This window comes from Rhinopithecus bieti, unplaced genomic scaffold (genome assembly GCF_001698545.2).
Source record: "Rhinopithecus bieti isolate Rb0 unplaced genomic scaffold, ASM169854v2 scaffold_23826, whole genome shotgun sequence".
Lineage (NCBI taxonomy): Eukaryota > Metazoa > Chordata > Mammalia > Primates > Cercopithecidae > Rhinopithecus > Rhinopithecus bieti.
In genome coordinates, this window is record NW_016811267.1 from 957,101 (window position 1) to 972,714 (window position 15,614).

At 54.0% G+C, this 15,614-nt stretch overlaps 1 protein-coding gene across 1 annotated transcript in view; it reads left to right on the forward strand.

Annotated features, from left to right (window-relative positions):
* The window catches only part of RAB8A (RAB8A, member RAS oncogene family), a 22,857-nt gene extending 8,669 nt beyond the window's left edge, over positions 1 to 14,188 (forward strand). Inside the window, exons 3-8 of the mRNA XM_017893696.1 lie at positions 1,968 to 2,028; positions 5,682 to 5,759; positions 7,577 to 7,666; positions 8,187 to 8,252; positions 9,746 to 9,796; positions 12,761 to 14,188. Of these exons, the coding sequence (XP_017749185.1) occupies positions 1,968 to 2,028; positions 5,682 to 5,759; positions 7,577 to 7,666; positions 8,187 to 8,252; positions 9,746 to 9,796; positions 12,761 to 12,853 (439 nt within the window). The 3' untranslated portion in view covers positions 12,854 to 14,188. The remainder of the gene's footprint in view (positions 1 to 1,967; positions 2,029 to 5,681; positions 5,760 to 7,576; positions 7,667 to 8,186; positions 8,253 to 9,745; positions 9,797 to 12,760) is intronic.
* Positions 14,189 to 15,614: the final 1,426 nt, after the last annotated feature.

A 15,614-nucleotide genomic window follows, 5' to 3' on the forward strand; every position in this document is an offset into this window, starting at 1 on the left:
TTTTGAGATGGAGTTTTGCTCTTGTTGCCCAGGCTGGAGTGCAGTGGCACGATTTCAGTTCACTGCAACCTCTGCCTCCCGGGTTCAAGCAATTCTTCTGCCTCAGCCTCCCAAGTAGCTGGGATTACAGGCGCCTGCCACCACACCTGGCTAATTTTGTATTTTTAGTAGAGACGGGGTTTCGCCATGTTGGCCAGGTTGACTTCGAACCCCTGACCTCAGGTGACCCACCCACCTCAGCCTCCCAAAGTGCTGGGATTACAGGCGTGAGCCACCATAGCCGGCAAAAATGACTATTCTTAACTACTCATGTCTCCTGCGGCTGGTGTCAGAAAGTCAGCTTAGCTCCAAGCAACGTGTTTCTGCACAATCCAGACATACTGAGCCCTCCGGGTCCCTGCAGGGTTGTGGGAGGAACCCTGGGCTTGGAGACAAAAGACCTGAGTCTTGCCCTGGCTCTGCCACCAATCAGTTAGGTCACCTTTATTTTTTTATTTTTTTTTTTTTTTGAGACAAAGTCACTCTGTCACCCAGGCTGGAGTGCAGTGGCATGATCTCAGCTCACTGCAACCTCCACTTGCTTGGTTCAAGCAATTCTTGTGCCTCAGCCTCCTGAGTAGCTGGGATTACAGGCACCTGTCACCATGCCCGGCTAATTTTTGTATTTTTAGTAGACAGGGTTTCACCGTGTTGGTCAGACAGGGTTTCACCGTGTTGGTCAGACTGATCTCACACTCCTGACCTCAGGTGATCCACTGGCCTCAGCCTCCCAAAGTACGGAGATTACAGGAGTGAGCCATCATGCCTGGCTTTTTTTTTTTGTTTTTCTTTCTCAATGGTGCAGAGTAAGACAGTCTTACTCTGTCACCCATGCTGGAATGCAGTGGCACAATCTCAGGTCACTGCAACCTCCGCCTCCCAGGTTCAAGCGATTCTTGTGTCTCGGCTTCCTAAGTAGCTGGGACTACAGATCTGCGCCATCATGCCCGCCTAATTTTTGTATTTTTAGTAGAGATGAAGTTTGACTGTGTTGATCAGGCTGGTCTCGAACTCCTGGCCTCAAGTGATCCACCCACCTCGGCCACTTAAAGTGCTGACATTACAGGTGTAAGCCACTGCACCAGGCCAGTTAGGTTACCTTTTTTTTTTTGAGATGGAGTCTTGCTCTGTCACCCGGGCTGGAGTGCAGTGGTGCAATCTCAGCTAACTGCAGCCTCCGTCTCCCAGGTTCCAGTGATTCTCCTGCCTCAGCCTCCCAGGTAGCTGGGATTACAGGCATGTGTCACCACAACCAGCTAATTTTTGTATTTTTGGTAAGGACAGGGTTTTACCATGTTGGCCAGGCTAGTCTTGAACTCCTGACCTCAGGTGGTCCGCCCGCCTTGGCTTCCCAAAGTGCTAGGATTACAGATGCAAGCCACTGCGCCCGGCCAGTTAGGTTACCTTTGAACCAAACACTAAGTACCCTTCAAGCCAGGTGCTGGGCTGGGCATGGGTGCGTCTTACCCAGGTATCAGCTCCTGGGCAATAGGCCCTGTGTTCCTTGTCATACAGATGAGGAGGGACTTTCCCCACCATTCAAACCAAGATGGCAGGCCTGAAAGCTTTTCCTGAGTCCCAGCCACCCCCAACAGCAAGAGCTATGTTCCTGAGCCACATGACTGGCTCTTCTGTGAACCAGAAACTCCAGGGAGAATTCCCTGGAAGCAAAGCTGCAGAAGAGGAGAAGATGCATGGGTCAGGGATCCCATCATGGCTCTGCCACATCAAATGACCTTAACCCCTCCAGGCCACAGTGTCGTTCCCTATAATAACAGGGAGATTAGAAGGTGTTGCCTCAGCAGAAGAAGGTGTCACAGCGGATGACCCGTGAGAAAGCCAGGCATCCCAGGTGGATGCTCCTTGTCTCCTACCGGGGACAGTGATTTTCCTTTAATGTTGCTAATATCCCTTCTCTTCATGTTTAGGGACACGGCTGGTCAGGAACGGTTTCGCACGATCACAACGGCCTACTACAGGGGCGCAATGGTAGGAATTTTTTGTTTGTTTGTTTAAGTCAACGTGGGAGCGTCACTGTGCATTGGTTACCGAAGCCTAGATGTTTCTGTGGAGCCTGTGCCCCAACTCCTCAGGGCTCCTTGGTCCCAAGTTAGTCTTAGGAAGAGGCTTGTGCCCCAGCCCACCCCCATGTACATACCTCGCCTTCTGGCTGCAGAGACAATGCAGGGTTTAAATAAAGTGGAAACATAATTCTTTGGGAATGAAGGAAGACACAGGAAGCCGGTTCTTCCAGGTGAGCTCAGTGCGGTCGGAGCCGGCATGCCCCAACTTTTAGGAGCGGTCACATGACCCGTATCTGTCTCTATGGAATTTGCTACCAAAAGCTCGAAGATCTTCCAGGAGCTGACCTGCCCTGGATTGTCGGCTGTTATATCCATCACCCAGGCCTGAGGCGGGATGACGTGACGGGAAGACTCACTCATCATCCCTCAAAACATTTCTCAAGCACTTTCTCTGGGCCAGGCCTTAACTAGATGCAGAAGGTGTCCAGGGATGGGAGGAGGTCCTTTCTCGGGGCCCTGTGTGTACACGACAGGGCATTCAGGGGTGGAGGGAGCAGGAGGTGGAGCCCCTGGACCTAAGGGGCTCAGCCTAAGACCCTGGCTTGCCCACTGAGCTCCATCTCCTGACTTGGAAAATGGAACAGAGCATAGCACTGTGTCTCAGGCTGTGCTGAGGATAAATGGCCGTCTCTCCCCATTCCCAGGTCCCTCTGCTCCCCGCTCTTTCCTCGGCACACCCCATCATTTAATTGCTCAGGAAACTGCCTGTTTCCTCGTTGAGGGCAGCACCACATCATGGTCCCTGTCATCTGCCTGGCCCCGGGGAACCTGCTGGGTCTGCAGTAGTTGCTCAGGAAAGACTTGTGGAGGGTGGAGACGAATGGAGGCATTATGTATTTAGAGCATCCCACGCGGCATCTGAAACCTCGTGGAAACCCACTCGTGTGGGTTGCAGCCTTAGTATCCCTCAGTACAATTAATGTATTTCTTTCCCCCCCACCTGACAGTGCTCTGGTGGAGGGTGGGCAAGGGCCTGAGGGCACTGGGGTGTGGGGAGCTTCAGCCTCTGGGGAAAGCTGTGTGACCTGGGGCCTGTCCCAATATTCTCTGAGCCAAAATAGCCACCTTCCACCCTGCCCTGATGACCAAGCCCTCCCCTGCACCAGACAGTGGGTCCGGGTCTTAGCTCAGATTATGTCATTTGCATTTTGGCTGTGAACCCCTTTTCGCAGGCGCCATTGTCATCCCTGTTTTGTAACAAAGAACCTGAGGTTTGGCCCGGTGGCCTTCCCTGCTGAAGTTCACTCAGCAGGTAAATGGCTAGGCTGGGCTGGGCTGTTTGTCTCCAGCACCCACGTCCTCAACCAGCACCAAGATGATTATGGCTTTCCATCCTCCTAGACCCAGGCTAACCTGAACAGATGCCACCACTGGCTGCATGTGGCTATTTGAATTTACCCAATTAACATTGAAAATCCAGCCAGGCACAGTGGCTGATGCCTGTAATCCCAGCACTTTGGGAGGCCGAGGCAGGTAGATCTCTTGAGGTCAGGAGTTGGAGACCAGCCTGGCCACATGGTGTAATTCCATCTCTATTAAAAATACAAAAATTAGCCAGGCGTGGTGGCAGGTGCCTGTAATCCCGCTACTCAGGAGGGTGAGACAGGAGAATCGCTTAAACCCGGGAACCAGAGGTTGTGGTGAGCCAAGGTTGCACCACTGCACTCCAGTCTGGGCAACAGAGCAAGAATCCGTCGCTTAACTACTTAATTAATTAATTAATTTTTTAAAAACGTTGAAAATCCAGCTCCTCGGGTCAAAGCAGCTATGTTTCTGGTGCCCTAGAGCCTTGTATAGCCAATAGCAGTCACGTGGGACAGCGCCACCATTGCCGCTGTGCCCTCATCTCTATGAGCATGCTCCTAGACCCTTGGGCCTCAAAATCGCAAGTTTGGGAAGCATTGGATGCCTAGATACCCATTGTGAGGTTTGCCCAGACGGGGGCCTGGAAAATAGTCACTTGGAGCCCTGAGGGGTGTTTCCAGGAAAACCTGGAATAGGATGGCTGGCTCAGTGTCTTCCAGGTGCTTCTGCTTGATTCTAAGAGAGAGCTCTACCCACTGCCCCACTAACGTCCAGGTTCTCTCCCCTCAGCTCCCTGAAATAGGTACAAATCCAGGAATTTGAGTCTTGGGCACATGTCACAACTTAGTGGTGAAGGCAGGAATCCTGGGCCTTCAGAGGGTCCAGTCCCTGGATAAAAGGCCCCGTGCCCCCTGTCCCTGACCATGTCACAGTCACAGGGTGTGCCCACCGTGGCTGGGACATGGCAGACGTCATGGGCCACTGCAGCCTTGAGGTTCTTCGCCATGGTTGCGGCTGACTGTGAGGCCATTATTCATGTCCCCGAATTCCCGGAGGGATTTGAGGTTGCAGTGACTTTCTTGCCCCATCTGTGTGGTTTTGTCCCACACTCTCGCACCCACACCTGTCTCACCATTACCACATGGCCTGTGTCCTTATTCTGCAAACTTGGATGGCCTCAGACAACTTGGCCAGCAGCGGAAGTCATCAGTGTCCTCTGAGTTGCCACAGATGCAGAGCTGGGCCTGGGGAGCAGGTACGAGGAGGAAGGAAGAAAGCCAGGCCTGGACGTGAGCAGGCCACATGCCTTGGAGCCCAGGATGCCCGGCAACAAAGGGGAACTTGTGATGGCACTGCAGGCTGGCCCACTGTGGGCGCTTCACAAGGACATCGAGAACCACACACAGACCGTCAGAGGGTGGCCCCCGCATGTGGGTTCTGGGGCTAAAAAAGGCCCAGGGACATTGCTGAGAGGATAGGTGTCATCAGTGCTTTCGGAGTTAGCCCCCCCAGGCTTGAATCTTAAAGGTCACTTCTCTGTGCCTCAGTTTCCCCTTGCATCACATGGGCATGTTTGCCCTTGTCCACAGCAGTGGTGAGGCTGTGGACCCAGGCTGAGGCGGGGCTGCCCCGAAGCTCTTTCAGGACCCACGGGCCGTCTCCCAGTTGCTCACATCTAGGTTAGGGAACTGGAAGGGCCTCAGTGCTCCCGGCTCCATCTTCACACAGCCGGTTCCCTCTGTGGTGGGGTCACTGGAAGTTGCGTGGATGTCGGGTCAGGACTCCCTGGGCCTCAGTTGTGCCTGAGAGGTGGCTCAGGCAGAGCATGGGGCGAGCAAGGGGTGAAGAGGAGGCCGACTGCAGGGGAGGGTCAGTGTGAGGGGAGCACTGCTGGCAGTGGGCCTGCGGAGCAGCTCCCAGCATCAGGCTGCACCACCCCGTGGGCCATGAGGGGAGCCAGCCGGGCTTGTGAGCGAGGGCGTGGCAGGGGCTGGCCTGTGAGGCAGAAGGGTCACTTCAGAGGCCCAGGGGGCGGGACAAGGCTGGTGCCAGAACCCAGCAGAAGGAAGGGCCACAGGGATGGAGAGGAGGGGGCTGGCTGCCGGGGCTCCACAGAGGTGGGGAGGGTGGCAGCTGATGGGCCTGGCTGTGTAGTGGGTGCTGGGCTCCCACCACTGTTCTCTGGTGCCACTCGAGGCCTCCCTTCCAGAGCCTGCAGCCGATCAGGCACCTGTGTCTTCTCTGTCCACTCAGGGCATCATGCTGGTCTACGACATCACCAACGAGAAGTCCTTCGACAACATCCGGAACTGGATTCGCAACATTGAGGAGGTGAGGCCCACCAGCTCCCCCCACTGTCCCTGCTTCAGTCCTTGTCCCAGAGCCTTCTGGTTTACCCATGAGAAGGCCAAGGTGCAGAGACACACACAGGCCACTTGCCAACAGCCTCCTAGTCAGGGACATGGTGGGAGCAGGGACTGAGATGCAGGCAGCCGACCCCAGGGACCACACACTGGCCTGACCCCATCCCAGAGCCCCTTGGATCCCACCCCTCCAGCTGGGCTGTTGGATCTGGCCAGTGTCATGGTCATAAGAGAAAGGATATCCAAGCTTGTGGTCACCATGAGTGTTGGGTGCTTTCTAGAGAAGGAAGGGTCTAGCACAGGTGTGACTCTTGTAGTTGGAGGGTGTGGTGAGCAGGCGTCAGTTGTACTTTGAGCTATATCGGAGCAGGGTGTGACCTGGTGCAAACGACCTGTGTTCAGACCTTGAACCATAGAGGGGTGAGAAGGAGGCCAACCCCTCCTCCCCTCCGAAAGCCAGCATCTTCATCTTCCTGCTCCCCAAAGAGCTGACCTCACTCCCAAAGCCTTCCTGGCTGCCGGCACCTGCAGCTTTCGATAACTAACCAGGTGGGGCTTCAGGTCTGAGGCACAGCCAGAGAACTTTTCCCATCTATAAAGCCACAGCAAAAGGGCATATCACTGTCCACCCAGGACTCATGGACCTCCCAGGCCAGGCCGAGAGGCCACCCCATCATTTATGAGTCATTGCATTGGGCTCACCTCCCCAGTGAGCCTGAGAGGGCTGCGCCCCAGCTGTCTTCATCTGTGAAGAGGGGAGCCTGGTCTTTGTGAAAGGTCTCTGTTTCTGGCCAGCGGGCAGGAGCCACCTTCTGGTTCATGGGAAGTAAGGCAGGGAGTGGCGCAGTAGGTTCCAGAGACCAAGTCTGAGCTAGTGGAAGAAGACAGCAGTTTCCGGTGTCCCTGTACTCCAGGAAGTGTGGTCCGCTCCATGGGGACCCAGGGAGGCTTGACAAAGGAGCCACCTTTGGGTATGAGGGCAGAGTTAGGGCAACACCACACAGTGTGGTGAAGTGCCTGAGGCCACCTCAGGCACGGCCTAGCCCAAAAAGAGAGTTGAAATGTCAGGGCCAGGCGCGGTGGCTCACGCCTGTAATCCCAGCGCTTTGGGTGGCCAAGGCGGGCGGATCACCTGCGGTCAGAAGTTCGAGACCAGCCTGGCTAACGTGGTAAAACTCTGTCTTTACTAAAAATAGAAAAAATTAGCCTGGAATGGTGGCAGATGCCTGTAAGCTCAGCTATTCGGGAGGTTAAGGATTGTTTGAACCTGGAGGCAGAGGTTGTAGTGAGCCAAGATCATGCCACTGTACTCCAGCCTGGAGGACAGAACGAGACTCCATCTCAAAACAACAACAAAATAATGTCAGAGCAGAAGGTCCCAGGACAACAGCTGGGGCCTCTTGCAGAGGAGCCAGGGAGGGAGGGAGGGAGGAAAGCAAAGGTAGGGGGTAAATATCTCAGCCTCACTCACCTCCCATAGGCTAGACCCGCCCAGCAGCCCAGGTGCGGGGGCCTGATTGATATAGCCATAGAAGCTGCCAGAAAGCATTTCAGAAAATGTGCATTTGCTCAGAGTAGCAGCTAGAACTCTGGCCCCGGCCCTGGCATTGACTATGTGACATGGGGCCGGCTGCTCGGCCTCTCTGAGCTTCAGCTTGTCCCTTAGGCCAGGCTGTACCTAGCAGTCCTGACCCCACTGCTCTGATTTCTGGGGACAGGCTGTGTGTTGGCAAAGGCACCTGGCCTGTGTCATCCAGTCTGATCCCCCGTCTGCCCCTCCCTCAGCACGCCTCTGCAGACGTCGAAAAGATGATACTCGGGAACAAGTGTGATGTGAATGACAAGAGACAAGTTTCCAAGGAACGGGGAGAAAAGGTGGGCATGGTGGCACAAGGGGCAGAGGGCCTCGGGGTCTTGGGGTTCTTGTGCGGAGGCCTTCCCCTGTGCCTTCCCCTGTCGCTCTCTGCCCCAGGGGCTTGGGACAAGTTGGTCACCCCAGTGGGGCACGTGCCGTGGGCTGGCAGAAGCACACACCCAGCCGGGGCTTCTTGGGTGCGCTCTGCGGGCATCTCATCAAAGCCTGCCGTGGTCCCACTCCAGGCTTTTAAGACCACAGGAGTGGGAATGGAGCCATGGTTTGGTCCCAGCAGGCCCCCGCCCCCTCCCGTCTCAGCTGCCATCCCCAGCGCTCCATACCCTGCGTGGCACCGTGGAGGGGTGTTCACAATGGGCTCCCCACTATGGAATCAAGGGAGCGACCCAGGAAGTCACTGCCACAGCCCCAGCCCCGTCGCTGCTCCCTCTTGGCGCCAGCCCCGCCTTCAGCTCCTGTTTTGGGCAAGCTCAGATGCGCCCGGCAGCTGGTGTGCTCACGGCGTGCCTCCCTCTCTCACAGCTGGCCCTCGACTATGGAATCAAGTTCATGGAGACCAGCGCGAAGGCCAACATCAACGTGGAAAATGTGAGTCCTGGGCCCTGCTGGGAGACGTGGGGCCTGCAGGATCGGCCCCTTCAGGCTGAAGGGGGAGCTGGTGTCCTCCGAGGAGGTCCTGCCAGAGGGACCAGCCTTGGGCTCGGGGCTGCCAGTCAGTCCTCTGAGGCACATTTCCTGGGCAATGTCACGTGCCAGGCACAGGCAGCCCATGAGAATGTGATGCCATCAGCACGGGCAGGCCCCACACAGGGCACCTAGGATGCATCTCACGGGCTTCTGGGCAGCCCTGGGGAACAGGCACGGTTTTACAGGTGAGGACGCTGAGGCTCAGAGAGACCCAGCCCTGTGTTTACACTCTTAGCCACACCACTTATTGTGGAGAGGTCCCGGTCAAAAGCCCAGACGCAGCAGGGAACCCTGATGGGATCCGGGCGCATGCCGCCCTCCCCTCTCCACAGGTTGATCGTAGCCCTCCAGCTGACCCTGTGATGTTTCCCCATCCTAGTCATGTTTCCAAAGCAGATCTTCCATGTCACTCCTGACCTAAAGTCTCTGTGCTGATGTGAAGACAAAGGCTAGACTCCTCGTCTGGCATGGAAGGCCCTCCCTCGCCGGCTACAGCTGGTGTATGCCACCCAGGACTCAGGCCTTGCCCACCCCCTCCTCCCTCCCAGGGCCACCTGGGCTGCTCCCTTCTCCAATACTTCACTGCGTTCCCCTCCTGTGTGCCCCCTTTTCTGCCTGCCAGGTTCCCTTTTCTAGTCAGGGCCCGGCCCTGGGGGCCCCTCCCCAAGAACACCTTCAGCCTTCCGTGGGCCTTCCTCGGCACCCCAAGCCACTCTCCTCTCCAGAACCTCCCACGTCATGGGGATGTATGTTGGGATTAGCCTCCCGCTGTCTCTGTATGTCCCCTCCTCAAGACTGTGCTAGCAGCTCAAGCCTTGGCTGTGCTGGGAGATGAACCTGCTCCCGCTCCCAGCCCTGCCAGGCAAGGACTCTGAGTGAAGCTTGTTTGGCCACAGAGCTGCTTGCCTTTTTCCCTGACCATCAGAAGGGAGGCCAGAGCTGACAGAACCTAGGAGTCAGAGATGAAGAACTGGGCACTCCTTCTAGATTCTTCTGGATCAATCGGTTAACTGCTGGGTGCCTTTGGACAAGTCACTTGTCCTCTCTGAGCCTCAGTTTCCTCTCTGGCCAACTGAGTGTCGCCCCATCTCACAGGGCTTAGGGGAGGTGGCACATGGGTAAGTCCTGTCAATACTAAGGTGCTCTGCAGAAGTGAGAGTTGGCATCGAAGAGCTGGCATCAGAGAGTAAGGGTGGTTGGGAGGCAGAAGGAGCCAGGGAAGGACAGGAGATGGGGCCGGACAGGCCAGCTGAACCCACTGCCAGAGGCGGACATCAAAGGGCCAAATGGGAGGCCCATGCCTGGGAAGCTGTCCTGCCACATCTGCTATACACAGGCGGCTAAGGACTCAGGGTCCTGCCATCCCGAGGACTCACAGTGTGCTTATTCCACAGGCATTTTTCACTCTCGCCAGAGACATCAAAGCAAAAATGGACAAAAAATTGGTGAGTGTGTGTCCTTCCCAGATCCCCGAGTGGATCTCTGGGATCCAGCCATCGTCGTTAGGAGCAGTGACATGACGCGCCCTAGATCCTGCTTTTTAGGGCCCAGCCAGACTCCATGGGACATTGCTGGGAAAGGGGGAAGAGTTTGCAGGTGTGGCTGGGACATCAGCACCAGGCAGTGCTGGCCTGGGGACACTACCCAAGCAGACAAGGCCATGCCCGGTGAGTCCCCAGGCTAGCAGGGGGCCCACGGCCCTTTGCATTCCACTTAAGATGAGGGCCAGAAAGACAACACGGTGTGCAAGGACAGAGAGCCACGCCTCGGAGAAAAGCTTCCTAGGTCGCTTGGGCAGGGCCAGGGCTAGTGTCTGATAACTGCTGGCTCACTGTCTTGATAAGCATGGCAGATGGAGAACTTGCCCCCGCCCCACCCCAGCCCCAGATGCTACAAGTTGTGACAGCTCTGTGACTTTCATTGTGTCCCAGGGTTCTCTGAGGCCTCCAGGGAAGTCTGCGTGAATCCCTCCCCATCCACGCTCTCATTCGTTTCTTGCTTTTTTATGATTACCATGCTAGCGATTTCCTAGTCCACTGCGCTCAGTATCAATGGTGCTTTCTTGACGGAATCAAAACACTTCCCTGTACTTTGGGGGCATTTAGTGCCTAAACACCGTCGCGACCCTTCTTCCCTCACCCTGATGCCAGCAACTGCCCTTTCCCGGCCATGTTACATTGGTTGTCCAATCGAGGAGCACACGGCACTCTATTTGTGGGTTAAGTCTCGTCACTCGAGAATGCACGTAAAATACAAAATGCCATTCAAGTAGTTTACATCTGATGTAAGCAAATCTGTTTTATAATTCTAAGATGCGGTGAGTTGAACAATGAGGCACTTGATTGATTTAATAGCAGCTCTTTGGCCATTAAATCAAAATGGGAAACAGCTCATGGAAACCAATGCACTAACCAACAACAGTTTGGGATTTTCTTGTAATTTTTTTTCTTCAGTATAGCGGTCAAGGTTTGATTCTTTTTTCTTTCAATTTTTTATTAGTTAAAAAAGAGATTTTTTTTTTTTTTTTTTTTTTGAGACGGGGTCTTGCTCTGTTGCCCGGGCTGGAGTGCAATGGCCAGATCTCAGCTCACTGCAAGCTCCGCCTCCTGGGTTTACACCATTCTCCTGCCTCAGCCTCTCGAGTAGCTGGGACTACAGGCGCCCACCACCTCGCCCGGCTAGTTTTTTGTATTCTTTAGTAGAGAGGGGGTTTCACCGTGTTAGCCAGGATGGTCTCGATCTCCTGACCTTGTGATTCGCCCGCCTCGGCCTTTTTTTTTTTAAGAGTCTCACTCTGCCACCTAGGCTGGAGTGCAGTGGCACCATCACAGCTCACCGCAGCCTTCAACTCCTGGGCTCAAGAAATCCTCCCACCTCGGTCTCCCAAGTAGCTGGGGCTATAAGCACATGCCACCATGCCCAGCTAATTTTTTTCTTTTTTTTTTTTTGAGACGGAGTCTCGCTGTGTTGCCCAGGCTAGAGTGCAATGGTGCAATCCCTGCTCACTGCAACCTCTGCCTCCCAGGTTTAAGCAATTCTTCTGACTCAACCTCTCGAGTACTTGGGATTATAGGCACATGCCACCACGCCTGGCTAATTTTTGTATTTTTAGTAGAGACGAGGCTTCACCATGTTGATCAGGCTGGTCTTGAACTCCTGACCTCAGTGATCCGCCTGCCTTTGCCTCCCAGAGTGTTGGGATTACAGGCATGAGCCACCCCGCCTGGCCATTTTTTTTCTTTTTTAAGAGGCAGGATCTCACTTGTTACCCAGGCTGGTCTCAAACTCCTGGGCTCAAGCAGTTCTTCTGCCTCAGCCTCCCAAAGTGCTGGGAAGGGTATGATGGGGTGGGTGGATAAGTGAGAGACTGATTGGAAGGGGTGGTAGATAGCAGATGGAAAATAGATCTGTTTTTGAAAAACAAACTATCAGTTGTAAGAGAATTGGATGGATGGGTAGAAGATAATGGATGGATGGTTGGTTGAAAGGGGATAAATCAGTGGTTGATTTGTTGGAAGGAGATGGTTGGATAGATAGATGATTGGTTTGTTGGTTAGTTGGAAGGGGATGGATGAATGGTTGGTTGGAAGGAGGTGGTTGCTTGGAAGGGGATGGATGGATGGTTGATTGGTTGGAAGGGGTGGTTAGAAGGAGATGGTTAGTTGGAAGAGGGTGGATGGGGGAAGGAGATGGATGGGTAGATGGATGGTTGGAAAGGGATGGATGGATGGTTGGTTGGTTGGTTGGTTGTTGTTGTTGGTTGGTTGGATGAGGTGGTTAGAGGGGATGGATGGTTTGGAAGGGGATGATGGTTGGAAGGAGGAGGATGGTTGGAAAGGGATGGATAATGGATGGTTCTTTGGAAGGGATGGAATTGCGTGGGTGGATTGGTTTGTTGGTTGTGGAATCAGGTGGATAGATGGAAGGGAATGGGTGAGTAGATGGATGGGATGGTTGAAAGGATATAGGATGTGATGGTTGATTGGTTTAGTTGGATGGTTGGAAGGGGACAGCTGGATGGACTGGCAGATGATGGATGGGATGGTTGAGTTGGTTGGTTGGATGGTTGGAATGGGAACGGATGGATGACTTGGCAGATGATGGATGGATGGTTGGATGGCTGGTTGGTTGGTTGGATGGTTGGAATGGGAACGGATGGATGACCTGGCAGATGTTGAATGGATGGTTTGATGGCTGGTTGGTTGGTTGGATGGTTGGAATGGGAATGGATGGATGACCTGGCAGGTGATGCATGGATGGTTGGATGGCTGGTTGGTTGGTTGGTTGGTTTGGTTGGTTTGGTTGGTTGGTTGGATGGATGGTTGGATGGATGGTTAGATGGATGGTTGCTTGATTGTGAGACATAGTGCTGTTCAGTGATAACCTCGGAAAACCTCTTGTGATTTCAGGAAGGCAACAGCCCCCAGGGGAGCAACCAGGGAGTCAAAATCACACCGGACCAGCAGAAGAGGAGCAGCTTTTTCCGATGTGTTCTTCTGTGAGGAACACCGCCTTACTCTGAGCCTCGCTCGGCCCAGCTGACTGTGCCTGTTCTGAGTGAGCCCCTCACTCAGCCGGGGCCCTCCCACCTCCAATGCCCCACCCACGCCGTGGCCACCGGGCCCGCGGCCACCAAAATGCAATTGAGAAATCGTTTATTTTAGTAACTGTCTGATCTTTTTCAACTTTGGAGATGGAATAAGTTAAAAATTTGCTATTTTTCCTGTAACGTCTGCTGAATGGGCCCATGCACACATTGTATATCCAGAGAGAGAGAGGGAGTCAAAAGTGCGACTGTCGACCATAGCCAGTGTCAGGCCTCTGCCTCTGGGCCTTTGCTTTGTGGCCTCACTGCCACACAAAGCTTCACCAGGAGGCTCGTTCACATCCCCCACCACGGAAGCGAGGTCCCAGGAGGTCAGCGGTGGTTCCAGGAGCAACAGGTCCCAAACCCTGAGCAAGGCAACCGATCGCCAGGCCCAGGAAGCATCACCCAGGAGATCTGACGCCCACTTCCACCTCTTCTCTCAGTTTTGGACAAGTGACAAACCATTTTGCCCCCTCACTCTTCTTTGTTAACTGTTAAACCAAAGGAAAGCACAAATGAAGGAAATCCTGTGTAAAGCGTTGAGAAGGAAAGAAGCCTGGAGCAGCCTCTCCTGTCCACATCCAGGGGTTAGGTCCGCAGGCCCATCTGCGGTCCCCATCGAGCATCAAAGGGACGCTGTGTGTGCTACAAGTGACCCGAAAACAACCACAGCCGTCACATGATCCTCCTGAAGTCGGGGCACCCTCCTCTCAGCACCAAAATGGCCCCCCACTCCTTTGTGTCCTCCCACTGTCTCCAAATCGGACGTTCTTTCGAGCTGAGATTTTTATTTTTCCAGATCTGTAGTGCCATGAAGCGATTCAGTCTTTGACTTCCAATGGCAGACCTCGGTGATCGGGAACAAGCATGTCATACCCCTGGCTGGACATGGCCAAGACACGAGGCATTCCACAGCGGCAGGCTGACCGCACAGCAGTCTGGATTGATTTTCAGCCGTCATCATTGGGTTCTGTTTTGACAGCTTTGCTGTCCAGTAGAGACTGCGATTGGGACCAGGTCAACCAAGCCAGAGGGGTGTCACCAGGGAGCCTTTTCTTTTTTCTTTCTTTTGTTTTTTTTTTCCCCCTCCCTAAGCTGCTGTCAATCCAAACTATTGGCATCATTGTTTCTTTTGAATTAAAACCAACATATCAGCAATAGTCTGCTCTCCCCGGGAATCTCCAACATGCTCTGTTTACATCGATAAATGCACTTAAGGAAAACAAACAAAGCTCATCTTAAAGTCCAAGGATTTTTATGTCCACATTTTCCCTGTAGGCCACAGGGACATGCAGGTGCTGGGGGTGGGTCTGGACAAGATGGTAGAGCCCACGGGTTACCCCATCGAGCGGCCACCTCAGAGGAGATGCCACCTGTCATCAAAAGACTAAATTGGGAAGCCTCCTGGCTTAGTGCAGTGGCTCACGCCTGTAATCCCAGCACTCTGGGAGGCCAAGGCGGGCAGATCATTTGAGCTCAGGAGTTCGAGACCAGCCTGGCCAACATGGTGAAACCCCATCTCGACTAAAAATACAAAATAAAATAAATTAGCCAGGCATGGTGGCACGTATACCTGTGGTCCCAGCTACTCTGGAGGCTGAGGCAGGAGGATCACTTGAGCCAGGAGGTTGAGGCGGCAGTGAGCTGAGATCGCACCACTGCTTTCTAGCCTGAGTTACAGAGTAACAACCTGTCTCAAAAAATAAATAAAAAAAAAACCCAGCCCTTCCCACCTGCAGCCACAGCCCTACCTCCACCCCTCCTTTGCAGGAAAATGGAAAGGTATCTCTCCCTGCTGTTTTACTCCTCTGCTTGACCTGCTCAGCCAACATCAGCCCCACCATGCCATCAAGACTGTCTTGCCTTGGTCCCCAGTGGTACCCATCTGGCCAAGTTGAGTCCTTGCTTCTGCATCCCTCAGCTCTCATAAGCACCCCATCCTCCGCAAGAGCCTGTGTCACCTGGCTTCTGGCACACGGCTCGGCCACTGTGTCCCTCCTGCCTCCCTGGTAGGTCCTTCCAGGGGTTCTCTCCTGGCTGGCTTTCCAGGGCGTTCCTTCCATTCTATCCAGGGTCCTTCCCAAGACCACCTCCAGGTCCAGCCATTCCCTAGGACTTGGCAGAGAGCTGTACTCACAGCCAAGATCACAGCAAAATCAGCAAAGGGAAAAGGCAGGCAGAGTGAAGTCTAGAGGCAACCAGACAAGCTTCCAGAATCCTCTCACAGTGGGGTCACACACCCCATCCTTAACCCTCCCAACGAGTTGTAACAACACATGTGTGATGTGTCTCTCGTGAAAGCTGGTTGGCAGTTCTGTGCCCATGTGTTTATGGGGCCAGTCACATAGGAACCCTCTACCTGGCACTTACCAAGGTTCCAGACTCCTACAAAGAAAGCAGGGGTTTAGCATAAACCGCATCATTTGTACAGAAAGTGTAGGCACCTGTCATGAGCCACGCATGTAGGGAAGTTTTATATCTGTAGGGAAATTTACCAGCTGCAGGCCCAACCAGCAGGCCTTTCTCAGGAAGCAGCCTCAGATCTGTTCATTCTTTTCTGCACATGCTATGCCTTTAGGGAGGCCAGTGACTTCCAAGCTGCAAATCCAAGCCAGACCCAAGTCTGGGTTTCACCCGCCACTCTGTATTCCAATTTGAATGTCTCATCAGTACTG